At 37.8% G+C, this 14,894-nt stretch overlaps 2 protein-coding genes across 6 annotated transcripts in view; both read right to left on the reverse strand.

Annotated features, from left to right (window-relative positions):
• The window catches only part of LOC117986712 (pre-mRNA-splicing factor CWC22 homolog), a 229,959-nt gene that overhangs the window by 149,637 nt on the left and 65,428 nt on the right, over positions 1-14,894 (reverse strand). The window lies entirely within an intron of this gene.
• js (jiangshi) overlaps positions 1-14,894 on the reverse strand; it is a 61,199-nt gene that overhangs the window by 25,253 nt on the left and 21,052 nt on the right. For all 4 annotated transcript variants that reach the window (XM_034973144.2, XM_069501752.1, XM_069501750.1 and 1 more), the window contains exon 3: positions 6,748-6,837. In XM_034973144.2, coding sequence (XP_034829035.1) covers positions 6,748-6,837 — 90 coding nt within the window. The remainder of the gene's footprint in view (positions 1-6,747; positions 6,838-14,894) is intronic.

A 14,894-nucleotide genomic window follows, 5' to 3' on the forward strand; every position in this document is an offset into this window, starting at 1 on the left:
GTGGTAAGAGAATCTTTTTTTTTTTAATCTGACTTTTTGTAAGGGCCTTTCGTTCATGTGTGGGTACGACTCAGACAAGGCGTCACAGAAAAGAACTTAGGGTTCGTCCAGTAGTTTGAACTGTTGCGTTGATAGATCAGTCAGTCAGCTTTTATTTTTAAATATAAACTAGCATATGCTCGCGACTTCGTCCGCGTGGACTACGCAAATTTCAAACCCCTATTTCACCCCCTTAGGTGTTGAATTATCCCTTCTTCTGAATCCCTTCTTAGCGGATGCCTACGTCATATGCATGCCAAATTTCAGCCCGATCCGTCCAGTAGTTTGAGCTGTGCTTTGATAGATCAGTCGTCGGTCACCTTTTCCTTTTTTTATATTATATATTTAGATGTATGATGAAAGATGCAGTGCAAACCGCAGTCGGGGTATAAAATCTTTTTAAAATCATCATTTTCATGAATGTTTCCGGCTTAGTCAAGCAATTTAAGCACTCGAGATTCGAGTTTCTGATATAATGTATTGTAGGTACCTTGGAATCCAACAGATTTAGATTACAATTTTTTATTCCACTGCTTTACGAAGTTTTTTGTCCGTCAATCACAACACTTGATATTTGTAACAGAAATCCTGTTGTTATCTTCAATACAGGGAATTAAAAACATGAAATACCATCACTGCACTGTAATCTTCGCACGTCCCATAGGTCAGGGCCGAAATTCGTGGGTTACTTCAACGGTGGCGTGCGAAACGTGAATGCCATTGTTCGACACATGGTTTACGAGCAATTAACACGAGTTAACATAAGCTTGCTCAACGTTAAGTAGTAGATTGGTCATCGAACTTTTGGACTACATAACATAATATGGGAAAGAACAATGCCGGAAAATAGAACGTAACAACTATTCTTGAGATTACAGAGTTCTTACAGTTTTTTAGGGTTCCGTACCACAAAAGGAAAAACGGAACCCTTATAGGATCACTTTGTTGTCTGTCTGTCGGTCTGTCAAGAAACCTACAGGGTACTTCCCGTTGACCTAGAATCATGAAACTTTGCAGGTAGGGTAGTTCTTATAGCACACGTCAAGGGAAAAATCCGAAAACCGTGAACATCACAAAAATATATTAAAATGTGTTCAAAGTAAGTTTCCCTTTTTGGGACAGCTAAGCGCCACAGACACGCATTCGGGTTTATGTCAGACATCTATTTTATTTTATTTTAGATTAATTTTACTGTAATTCCATGCAATTCGGCTGGGAAAATCGCCGCCTCTATACACGTACAGTCGTACACTATCTATAGGAGCTAAGTAAGTGCGATTGTTTTCTCGGTTGAAATGCATGGAAAGCCGTACGTATTAGTTAAGTATTTGTGATCTTTTTGTCTTCATGCTCTGTTTTTAGTTGTGTTTTTTTTTTTTTTTTTTGTTTATGTACGTTTGTCTGGTGTTGTTCTGTTTTGTACTGTGCGCTATGGTCCCAAATAAAAGGTTATTTATTTATTTATTTATTTATTATTTATAATATACCAAGTGGGGTATCATATGAAAGGGCTTTACCTGTACATTCTGAAACAGGTTTTAATTTATTTTTTGGTTTTTGATTTATCGTGCAAAATGTCGATAAAATACGATTTTAGTACGGAACCCTCAGTGCGCGAGTCTGACTCGCACTTGGCCGGTTTTTTTCCACGTTGTTCCTCTGAGAAATTCAATGATTCCGAACATTGTTTTGATTTTGGTTAAAAAAAATTGATACCTTATAAGCCGATGTTGTCCATCATATTATTACCACAGATCATATTATATTGCGTGGGCGTCACTCTACCACCTATGGTGCGCATCACCTTCGCCGAGTCAGTAGGCGCAGTTCATTATATTTTATTGCATATGTTTACTTTTTACCTCCTACTGCTTGTTGAGGTTAGTAAGAATTTTTTGTTTGCTGAATTTCGTTTACTCAATGCAATACTGCTCAAGCTTAGTGTGGGGTCCGAGATTCGATCGCGGGGACGCACCTTGCAATTATACCTAAGTAACTCTGAAAAGTTACGTGCGTTTGGATAAGTATATCTCTCTCTATATATAAAAACTAGCTTATGCTCGCGACTTCGTCCGCGTGGACTACAAAATTTCAAAATCCTATTTCACCCCCTTAGGAGTTGAATTTTCAAAAATCCTTTCTTAGCGGATGCCTACGTCATAATAGCTATCTGCATGCCAAATTTCAGCCCGATCCGTCCAGTAGTTTGAGCTGTGCGTTGATAGATCAGTCAGTCAGTCAGTCAGTCGGTCAGTCAGTCAGTCAGTCAGTCAGTCAGTCACCTTTCCCTTTTATATATATAGATAGATGAATCGCTAAATGTGTTGCTGATCGCAAATCTCGAGAACAGCTGAACCGATTTCGCTAAATTTTTTTTATAATATTCCTTGAAGTACGATGATGGTTGATGGTTCTTACGGAGAGAAAAATTTAAAAAATTTGACTGTTAGGCGGTACAAAGTTCGCCGGACGCCGCCGGGGCATCTAGTTATTTATACAATCATTCATTAGTTAAAGATTTCTCACAAGTTGCTTTTCAAGTAATATATTTTTTCCATAGACCTATGTATGTAGGTACTTTATAAATAAAATTAAAGTAAATCAAAATGAGTTATCGCAGAGGATAATTTCCCGGATGTCTGCATAAATAATGTAAAATAATGACCACTTTACATCGACTTGTTTACGTATCTTCGCCTTATTGTCACATAGCAAACATATTTTATTATCTGCTAGGCATATTCTTTAACTACAGTATATAAATATTTATTAATCGTCATAAAAATTACAAAATATCACATACCTACCTACATAAAATTACAGTTAAATTGTTGACTAACTTGACGATAGTTAGATAGGTACGTCGATAGATAAAATATGCATGACGCAGTGGTGAGCGCTTTGCTCTTATAAATAGGAGGCCCAGGGTTCGATTCCCGGCAGGAGAAACTAGAAATTTTATAATTTCTCAATTTCCTCTGGTCTGGTCTTCGGCCGTGGCTAGTTACCACCCTACTGTCAAAGCCGTACAGCTATGCGATTTAGCGTTTCGATACGATGCCGTGTAGAAACCACAAGGGTATGGGTTTAATCACTGATCTGTGGGTTTAATAAAACTACGGTACCCCTTCAAGGTTAGCCCGCTTCCATCTTAGACTGTATCATCACTTACCACCAGGTGAGATCGCAGTCAAGGGCTAATTTGTAATGGAATAAAATTAAATTAAATTAAAAAAAGCAAAAAATCGGACGTCGCGTCGTCCGCGTGGACTACACAAATTTGAAACCCTTATTTTACCCCCTTAGGGGTGAATTTTCAAAAGTCTTTTCTTAGCGGATGTCTACGTCAATAGCTATCTGCATGCCAAATTTCAGCCCGATCCGTCCAGTAGTTTGAGCTGTGCGTAGATAGATCAATCAGTCAGCCAGTCATCTTTTCCTTTTATATATGTACTTTTATATAGATATAGAAGATAACAATAAATACGAATGAAATAAGGACATTGTAACCATTTTATGCGCCTGCGCCGGTGCCACTTTAGCACGCGATCGCACTGCAACAATGGCGCTAAACGATGCAACACAATGGCTTGTTATCCTGAGATCACTTCCATTTGCGTACGCTTGTGAAATTACTGTTTGTTTTTCCATATCAATGACTTAATTAATCATCGAGTGTAAAAGGACATGATTCTTTGACCTCTATGTAGTAAGTACCTGCATATGAAAGTCAAAGTCAAAGTCAAATGATTTATTCATAAATAGATAATAAATTACTCTTTTTGATAGTCAGATGGGTTGGGTTTGTAAGATATAGTGGTGATCATTATTACGCAAACTTAAAACTAAAGCTACGAGGGTTCCAAACGTGCCCAGGTCTGAGAAGAGCCCACAACAAACTCAGCCGGGTATTCTTTTTAATATCACCACTTTACAAAATTATTTAAACTTATCATAACTATCACATAGCCGTTAAGCAACTCATTCCCAAAATTCTAAATCTAATACTAGCTTATGTCCGCGACTTCGTCCGCGTGGACTACACAAATTTCGAACCCTTATCTTACTTTACGTAATTTTCAAAAATCCTTTCTTAGCAGATGTCAACGTAAAATAGCTATCTGCATGCCAAACAGCCCGATTCGTCCAGTAATTTGAGCTGCGCGTTGACAGATCAGTTAGGTCAGGTTAGATGACACGGATGAATGCACTTACTAACACTACAGAGTTATTAAATTAAACTGTTCTGTTCCTCACAAACAGTCGCGAATTTCGCAAAATTTTATAAAATTACTAAAAAAAGTCTCTGACATTATGTCAGAGGTAGAAGCCGCCTAAATAGAATCCTAACCTAAAATTAAGCAAAGAAGAAATCATTGTTAATTAAAAATAACTTTGTTTAATAATTACATAATAAAAATAAAAAAAACACTACAGAGTACCTAAGGATAATAAATAAGCTGTGATAGCCTAGTGGTTAGGACGTCCGCATCCTAATCGGTGGTCGGGGATCGATCCCGAGAACCGCACCTCTAACTTTTCGGAGTTATGTGCATTTTGAGTAACTAAAAATATCAGTTGCTTTGACGGTGAAGGAAACCTGCATGCCTGAGAGTTCTCCATAATGTTCGCAAAGGTGTGTGAAGTCTGCCCATCTGCACTTCTCCAGCGTCCCTTCTCACTCTGAGAGGAGACTGGAGACCCGTGCTCTGTAGTGAGCCAGCCAATGATGGGTTAATCATGACGATAGATTAGATTAAGCTACCTATATGTTTATGATACTTAGGTAACATTTTCAATTAATTAAAAATAAGTTATTTTCATCAACAGCTTAGATGAAATCACAGCCTCTAATGGACTGACACTTGACCTAAAGCTCGGAATTTTAAAAGCATCATAAAAGTGTAAAGGCCAGTTAGTCGCCGGCGGTGTTTTCATAACTAAAATTCATCTACAAACTCTCGATCTTGTGAAAGATAACTCCCAACATTTCGTAAAGTTCGCCATTTTAATAACAATCGATATGATGTTTCAACGATTGACAAATATTACATTGTAGTGGGAGAGCTGCCGGACATTTTTTAGGTGGTGCTTGATGATAGAAGATAGAGATAGCTAGTAGTTTGTCCCACAGTTCTTTTACATTCCTTGGGTGAGAAATTTTTTAAACTACTTGCCAGCTGGTGTGTAATGGGCTCACGTTTAAAAAAAAATTAGATTAACCTGCCAGCTATTTTGAATACACTTTATTCGTAAGTAACAATTAATAAGTAGCGTGGCCACACGTCTTCTCTATGAAAGAAATACCTAAGCAAGACTTTAATAATATACAGTGCTAGCATTAGTATCACGTTGAAATAATGTACCTAAATGATGTGTGTCTGCACTGCACTGTTTTCTACTTCTGTATAAACCGTGCCTTATAGATATTTATCAGTTGTTTAGACTTTAAAGAATACTACGAATATAAAGTATAGTTAAGTTTAGCTTATTATGCTCAGTCAAGATACAGGAACCGTATGTCAAACTTTTAGCCTTTATCAAGCAACTCATGAAAATATTCTACTTGCTCTTATGCTATGACATTAGCAAGCCACATTGAATCGCTTGAGTAGACTTCGATTGCATATTCTATTAAACGGAATTTGATAAGGTAAACACTTCTTTCAAGAGCACTGAGGCGGTTACTTTAGTATGACTTAATTTGAATTTGCGGTAGTTTTCATTTCAAGATTTTCGCACTTTTTGAATGGAGTAATGATTACATAAGTATTCGTTATCAAATCAACAGTTAAGTTTTTAACATTCTGTTAATTTAGACAAAAAAGGCACACTTAGGTATGGGATCATTTCCTTGTTTATCTGTATGTCTGTCTGTCAAGACCCGTCAAGGAAATCAAAACCTACAGGGTACTTCCCGTTGACCTATAATCATGAAATTTGGCAGGTAGCACAACTAAAAGGAAAACACCGCAAATCTTGAACTTGTCGTCATCACAAAAAATGTGTTATTTCTTGTATGTAAGAACCTTTCGTGAGTGATTGGTTGAATTTGTGCGATTTTTGTTGCAACAATGCATTGTAGCCAATAGTGAGCGAGCGTCAACCAAACAGAGGTGATTGCGACCGTGACATTGTTGCTGTCACTCTACCGCAATCGAGCACATAGAGTACATGATCGAGCAGCAGTTTTTTCATTCGGACGAAAGTCCGTCCGTATTTTTTCGACATTTTGCACGATAATTCAAAAACTATGATGCATAAAAATAAATAAAAATCTGTTTTAGAATGTACAGGTGAAAACCTTTCATATACCCCACTTGATATAGTCACTCACTTCGAAAGTTGAAAATACTAATTATTAGTTCATGACCACAATTTAATTTTTTTTGTGTGATCTAACCCTAAATTCACGGTTTTCAGATTTTTCCCCAAATGCCAGATATAAGATCTACCTACCTGCCAAATTTCATGATTCTAGGTCAGACAACAAAGTGATCGTATAACGGTTCCGTTTTTCCTTTTGAGGTACGGAACCCTAAAAAATAGTGTAGATTTAGTACCTACTTCAGGATTTTTGAAAATTGTACGTACCCCCACGCCGATTTTCTAAATTCCACCCAAGCGAAGGCGGGGCGGGTCAGCTAGCTGATACATATTGAAAGTGATACTTAGTATATAAGTAGGTATAGCGATAGGTTTGCTTACCTGACAACCGGTGTCCACGTCCGCGTAGTAGCCGGACGCGCGGCCTTGACACGTGAACCGCGTGCCCGGACTTTTCACCAGCGCGCCGGACTGCAAATTAAGAACGTATAAGTTACATAACCTCCTTACAGCTTCTTCGCCGGCGCCACTTACGAGGCACGGATTCAAAACATCACAAACATTTTATACGAAGGCTGGCTTGCACAGACACGGCACGGACACGGCACGGACACGGCACGGACACGTCACGGTGAAGCATAAACTGCTTCATATAAAATGTTCGTGAATTTTAGAATCTTCAAAGAAGAAATTTCTAAACTGGTCTGGACTGGTGGGAGGCTTCGACCGTGGTTACCGTGGTGGACCGTAGACCGACTAGTTACCACCCTACCGGCAAAGCCGTGCTGCCAAGCGATTTAGCGTTCCAGTACAATGCCGTGTAGGGCATGGGCTTATTAAAAACTGCCGTACCCCTTCCAGGTTAGCCCGCTTCCATCTTAGACTGCATCGTCACTTACCACCGGGTGAGATTGCAGTCAAGGGCTAACGTGTATCTGAATAAAAAAATGATTTCACTAAATTAAAATGATTTGAAAGTAGTAATAATGCCCATTTCTGACACCTAGTTAGGTATAATATTTTATTTTACTTTATTTTATTTTATTTTATTATAAAGGCACACAAAACAGGTTTCAGCTATAAATGGTCCAAATACAAAAACAATAGATTAAGATCTAAGCGGTAACCCTTAACATGTGTACGCAACAATGCTAAAATAAATATATGCACTAACTAACTGATAAGATACAATTTATAGAAACACAGAAAAAAGAAATACAAGAAAATTAACTATGAAAAATATACTTAAAGAGGAGAAGATGCAAAATGTTGATAAATATGTTTTTTAAATGTGTTCAAATTGTTATTAAAAATGTCAATATTATGGTTAGCTGTGAAAAGATCATTGTACAGGCGACACATACGGACAACGGGATTGTAAAAGGAAGTATTCTTATATAATATAAATAACACCGACCGCACGAGGCTTCGCTTCTAGGTCTTTTGAAAAATCTGGAAGAGAATGGGCCGAGTCTAACCTCTCAGTCGCGAATGAAATACCTCTCTTACTAATGAAAGGTATAGTCTTCAATTAGTCTACAAGGAAGCCATTCCTAATCTGCATAGTCCAGAATACAACGGGTCGTTACCCGTAACGCCTTCCGTTCGGTGCGGTAACCACGCGGTAACAGTAAGGCCCGAGTCAAATACAATGCGGGAGACAAATGCAACTGACGCACGCGACTCCTTGAAGTTGTAACATAAGGTACAGAATAATAAATGCGAAAGTGTGTCTGTCTGTCTGTATGCTAGCTTTTCGCGGCTCCTCTGTTAACCAATTTTCATGAAAGGCACAAAGATATATAGCTTTTTCCGGGGACGGACATAGGCTGCTTTTTGTCCTGTCGACGACCTCCTTGGCGCAGTGGTGAGCGCTGTGGTCTTAATAGTGGGAGGTCCCGGGTTCGATTCCTGGCAGGGGTTTGGAATTTTATAATTTCTAAATTTCTGGTCTGGTCTGGTGGGAGGCTTCGGCCGTGACTAGTTACCACCCTACCGGCAAAGCCGTGCCGCCAAGCGATTTAGCGTTCCGGTACGATGCCGTGTAGAAACCAAAGGGGTATGGGTTTAATGAAAACTGCCATACCCCTTCCAGGTTAGCCCGCTATCATCTTAGACTGCATCATCACTTACCACCAGGTGAGATAGCAGTCAAGGGCTAATTTGTATCTGAATTTAAAAAAAAAATGGTAAAATTAAAGGGATCTTGGTCTAAATCTCATTGGATTTTTTAAAACATAAATCCACGCCGACTAAGTTGCGCGTATTATGTTTGGTACAGAGAAAGCTTGCATCCCACACACGGTTAAAGGTTACTTTTATGTCGGAAAATCGAGCAGTTGCCACGGGATTTCAAAAAACCGAAACTTATGCGGAGTAAGTCGCTGGCATAGTAAAAATTATACAGTTCCTCATAAAGTGGCTCCATACATGCCGCGCTCACTTATTGCTGTCGCGCGTTATGTTTGACCAAGCCTTAACAATAACAGTAGGTAACCCAGTCACTAGCTGTTACGTGAGCGAGTGGACTAATTATATAGCAATAAAAACGTATAGCGTGGATTCGATTGTTTACATTTAGCAGGTTATTAAACCTATTAAAGGCAATACCTAATATGGAAGTTACAATATTTTTTTGTTTTGTTTGTTTGCTATTTAAATATACTTTAGTCGATTTCAGTTCTGTGTTCCATAAGTTTACCTACCTAGTTAGTTTTAAATACTCTGTGCCTAGTTTTTCATACGCATACTATGCCCGTGTGTTGTGGACATAATTCTTTATTATAAGTGTTAATTTCTCATTGGAGACTGCTTTGGTTTAAGTGTTTATATATATATACTATCTAGTTAACTAATTGTAACTGTTCGTCTCAAAAAAAAAAAAAAACTAAATGCTTTTTAAGTTTTACTTAATTTTACGGTGCCGTACCCAAAGAGTGCCAACAGAACCCTATTACTAATCCTCCGCTGTCCGTCCGTCCGTCTGTCCGGCTATAATCTATCCACACAGAGAAGTTAGTATACAGGGTATAACCAGAACGAACGAACCAAACTTACCGCCAATAGATCCATGTTATGGATAGGCGGCTGTCTATCTATAACAGGTCCCTGGTTTGATTCCCTGCAGGGGTATGGAATTTTATAATTTCTTAATTTCTGGCCTGGTCTGGTGGAGCCTTCGGCCGTGACTAGTTACCACCCTACCGGCAAAGCCGTGCCGCCAAGCGATTTAGCGTTCCGGTACGATGCTGTGTAGAAATCAAAGGGCATGGGTTTATTAAAAAAAACTGCCATACCCCTTCCAGGTTAGCTCGCTTATATCTTAGTGTGTATCATCACTCACCACCAGGTGAGATTGCAGTCAAGGGCTAACTTGTATCTGGATTAAAAAAAACAGGGTTGTTGCACTATCGAGATCTCATGTCAGTCACTCCCAGCAAAAACGGCTAGTCTCATTGGATATTACATGCGTTAATAGGCACTGAATATCAAACAAAGGAATTTCAAAACGCTTTTGGAATTTTGCCTCGAGCAAAAAATACCTAAATACTATCGTAACTCCAAACAATAGCTTGTGGAATATAATTTATGCAAAACGAATAGTGGTGTATCTCTGAATCTTGTTACATTTCTCTCCATTGAATTACTTATTACAATGTTTCACTTGCGTTCAAAGAAACTAAGTTCCAAGTTAGATTGTTCAATCACTGAATAATGTTTGCTAATATTTAAGAAGTTAGTTATGAATAGAACTTGGCGTATATTCAGTAAAAGTAAAATTTGTATACTTAATTCATAAACCTACTGAATATACTGAAAATAAGCGCTGTATGTTCTTGTGCATCAAGGCGTATACCATACTGAGCTGGGACCCTTTTTCGGGTCCTAATTTTGGGTCAGACGGCAGACCTGATAGATGTATCCATAAAATGTTTGTCTGCTTAACTAACTACGAATTATGTGCGTTTTAAGAAATTAATTATCACTCGCTTTAACGTCGATGGAAAACGTCGTGAGGAGACATGCATGCCTGAGAGTTTTCCATAATGTTCTCAAAGATATGTGAAGTCTGCCAATCCGCACTTGGCCAAACCCTTCTCATACTGAAAGGAGACGCGTGCTCTGTAGTGAGTCGCCTATGGCTTGATCATGATGATTAACTACGAATATCTTAGTTTCACGGAAAAATAGAAACACAGTCAAAGTCACACGTAACAGTTAGTAATAAATTAACATTTAATATGAAGAACTAGCTTCATAAACATGAATTATACACTCATGCGCATGTTCCAGAGTCGGAAAATTTGCAGTAAAGTCATAAACACGTTACGCAATTAGTGTTGTTCTGGACGGTAGCTCTCGACAAGAAGATTCATCAAAAGGATTTCATTCGTAGTGCGCTCCATACAAACGTAGTTTGGACCGCAGCAGTCCCAAACGCGTAAGGACCCGGATGGGTTCGAAACCGACCGACCCCAAAAAATATTATCATGGAACTATATTTACTCTTGTTACATAATAAATTCGGTAATAATTTTTTTTTAATTTTTAGTGTTTGTGGCTAGTTATTGAAGTCGGTTTTTATTTTTTTTTGTAAAAAAAAAATTATTTCACAATTTTTAGTGGTCCCATGGTATTAAAATATGCTATGCCTGGTTAAAAATCTACTGTTTACTAAGATATTACACTGATCGCGAGCAATTTACTCTTATCCGTTGAGGAGTTCCAGTATCTATCTTAGAAGATGTTCATCAGATCTTCACCAAATTTATATGGGACCACTTTTGAAGTATACCCTTTAAAACAAAAAAAGAATTTTCAAAATCGGTCCAGGCGTCTTTAAGTAATCGGGTAACATACATAAAACATAAAAAAAAAAAAAAGATTCTGACGAATTGAGAACTTCCTCTTTCTTTTGAAGTCGGTTAAAAATTAAGTACATCGAGCTTGGTTTGTTAATTATTCAAATAAACCATCAAATTACGTTTGTATGGAGTGATTCACGGAGACACCACTGCTAATATTAATCGATTACCATTAACATGCATTACCATTCAATGAGTATTTCATCACACACCATAATATCTTGCTCGTTACATCTTCATGGAAAACAAACAAACAGCATATTTTATACGTACAATCTTCATTACCCATGCCCAGTGGCGTGCAATTCATAGAGGCATAAAAGTCCTGCTTACCCTAGTTGAAATGACCAGTGCTCATTTATCTTTGTAGGTGTATCTAAGACCTATCTTACTAATGCTTACCCTGGCTTCAAACTCTGTGCACGCCACTGCCCATGCCATATAATAAATGCAAAAGTGTGTTTGCTAGTTGTTTTGTTCTTCAATCACGTCGCAATCAAGCAACGGATCATCGTGATTTTTTGCATGGGTATAGTTAATTACCTGAAGAGAGACTATAGGCTACTTTTTATCCTGGAAAAGCAAAGAGTTCCCACGGGATTTTTAAAAACCTAAATCCACGCGGACGAAGTCGTAGGCATCAGCTAGTAATATTTAGAAACTAGGTGATGCCCGCGACTTCATGCCCGCGAGCAATGCTGAAATGTCATTCTTAAAGGTCGCTGTTCATGACTTTCGGCCGCGTACTGTAAAAAAGTTAACTCTCCCGAAAAAAATCATAATATCGCTGGACCCCCCCCCCTCCCCCCACTCCCCCCTCCCCCTCCCCCCTCACTCCCCCCTCCCCCTTCTCAAGCTGGATTGGGACTTAGAAAAATCCAGCTTGTTAACAGCTGGATTTTCTTTCGATATAAGTAATTAAACAATTTTTTTTATAACTTTTATAATTAAGATTTGCCATGCAGCTTGCACGGCATTAAGCTAAATAAAATATTAGACACTAATTAGTCTTAATACCTGATATATTTTTATGAGAATAATAAATAATAGACCAATAGATTATCTAACGATCTACACTTATAGGTCATACGATCAATATAATTTTATGTTGTCTCAAAACTATTACGACCCGGATTTGCTCTATTTTAAAAACATGTCGCAAAAAAAGACAAGGAATTATTTCTAAATTTTTCTTCGCAATAAATTGGAGTTATTACGACAAAGTGCTCTCATTTCATCCTACGCTAGTAATTTATATTCGAATGCCTATTGTTATATGTAAATTGTCTCATAAAAAAATAGATACCTAGTTACTCAACGAATTGGGAACATAATATTTTGAAAGACAAAATCGCTTAGCCACTTGCCAATATGTGGGCGAGATGGCCTGAATATAACTTAGGCGCCACCCTCAATTAAGTAATATACCTACTTAATATTATTTCGAGAAGTTTCCTTCGCAGCAGTCAGCACTTTTCATACAAACATTGTCTGATTACCATTTACTCATTTAAATATCAAAAGAACTCCATGAAATTTTCGAGACACGTTCTGAAAATAAATATTTGTACCTGTAGGTACCTGTTGTTGTATGTAAATCTTTAAAACTGCAAATTTTTACAGAAATTTGGAAAACTGCAAAAAAATATTAATTTCTAGAACGTGTGTACAAAATTACATTGAATAAATACCTAATAGATTTATTATAATGAACGAATAAATAATAATTGATGATGATGATCTAATAATGACTGAGTAAATAATGAAAAAAATCATAAATCTAAATCATTGAGTTTGATTCGTTAATATTCAAATGAGAACCAAACTACGTCTGTTTGGGGCGCGCTACGAATGAACTCTTAAGTAATAATGTCGAAAAAATACCCGAGTACGGAACCCTCGGTGCGCAAGTCTGACTCGCACTTGGGCGGGTTTTTATTTTTATTTTGTAGCCAAAAAAGAAACTCCAGGCAGACTATTCACACAAGATCATTGCCTGGCGACAGTTTTGCCTCTGTATTGTGGTTGTGGCACGTCTGAAAGGGCCCTAAGATGGGATCCAAGTCACTGCAGACCTCATTAAAATCTAACAAGAATGTAGATGTCCAAAAATGATTATTATGTAACTTGCCTAGGTATATCATTATGTCTACCGCTATAAATGGTCAAATGGTCATTAGAACACCAAGGTCTCGACCTTGGTGTTCTACATTTTTGTGCTATAATTTTAAAAAAATCTCGTAGGCTTGAAACAGAGAGTTGTTATATTATTAGGTGAGAGAAAAAACTGTCCCCCTTTATTTAATCTAAATATATTAAAGGAAAAGGTGACTAACAGAGTGAGTGACTGACTGACTGACTGGCTGACTGATCTATCAACGCACAGCTCAAACTACTGAACGGATCGGGTTGAAATTTGGCATGCAGATAGCTATTATGACCGCTTAGAAAGGATTTTTGAAAATTCAGCCCCTAAGGGCGTGAAATAGGGGTTTGAAATTTGTGTAGCCCATGCGGTCGAACTCGCGGGCATAAGTTAGTTATTTAAATTTCTAAAAGATAGGAGATTATACCAAAATACCCTAATTAATCACACTCGGAGTTTTACGAAATACGAAAAAGTTTTACGAATACTTTTACATACTAGATGACGCTCGGAACTCCGTCCACGTGGATTCAGATTTTAAAAAGCCCTTGGGAATTCTTTTATTTTCCGAGATTAAAAATAGCCTCTACCATCCGTTTGACCGGTTTGGACGAAATTTACACATACTCGTATAGCTCGCATCCCGGGAAAGGACATAGGCTACTTTTATCCCGGAAAATCAGAGTTCCCACGGTATTTTTAAGAACTGAAACTCACGCGGACGAAGTCGCGGGCATCACATAGTATATAATATATTAGGTACGTTTGTGTAAATAATTTCTGGTCTCAACAAAGTATCGTTTTTATAATTTTTACAGATGGAACTTGAAAGTGTTTTTTGACTTACAACGTATTAAATTTGTTGCTCCACGAATTGACTCAATGGTTTAAGGCATAATAATACCGCAGAATACATAATAGTACCTACATATAAATACGTAATTCATAACTTGTTTTTGGTAGACAGTTGTTCAAGCCCCGCCCACTGCAGGCACGTGATTCACCGTAAACCACTGATTCATGTGACATGTCTCACATGGAGATTATAATATTTGACTGCCTAAAAATGACAATCTTTATCGATGACCAATAAGTATTTTTGTGGGACTTTGTAAAATAATTCGCACACAAAAAAATTCATGTGGGCATCTAGCTAGAGACAACTAAATATAGATGTTTTCCCTTCCTAACTCGCATCTGGCACAGCAGACGGTCGAAGTGCACCAGACAATCAGGTGGTGAGGGTGAAATTCCTTACGGTGGCGCGCGGTGCGGTTGTAGAAAAAGGAGGGTGGAATGAGGTCAAAAAGCTCTTCGGAGCACTCCCCATTATAAAGGCGATAGAACACGCATAGATTTTTAGAGACACATCTAGTTAAATTATTGATATAACTAATAATAATTAATGACATAATTAATAACATCTAGTTAGATTAATCGTTTGCTATTTTTCACGAAAAGCAAATTTTCAAACCTACAATCACAAAGTGCGAAAATTCACTTTCCGTGAAAACCAA

Source organism: Maniola hyperantus, chromosome 11 (genome assembly GCF_902806685.2).
Source record: "Maniola hyperantus chromosome 11, iAphHyp1.2, whole genome shotgun sequence".
In the NCBI taxonomy this organism is placed as follows: Eukaryota; Metazoa; Arthropoda; class Insecta; order Lepidoptera; family Nymphalidae; genus Maniola; species Maniola hyperantus.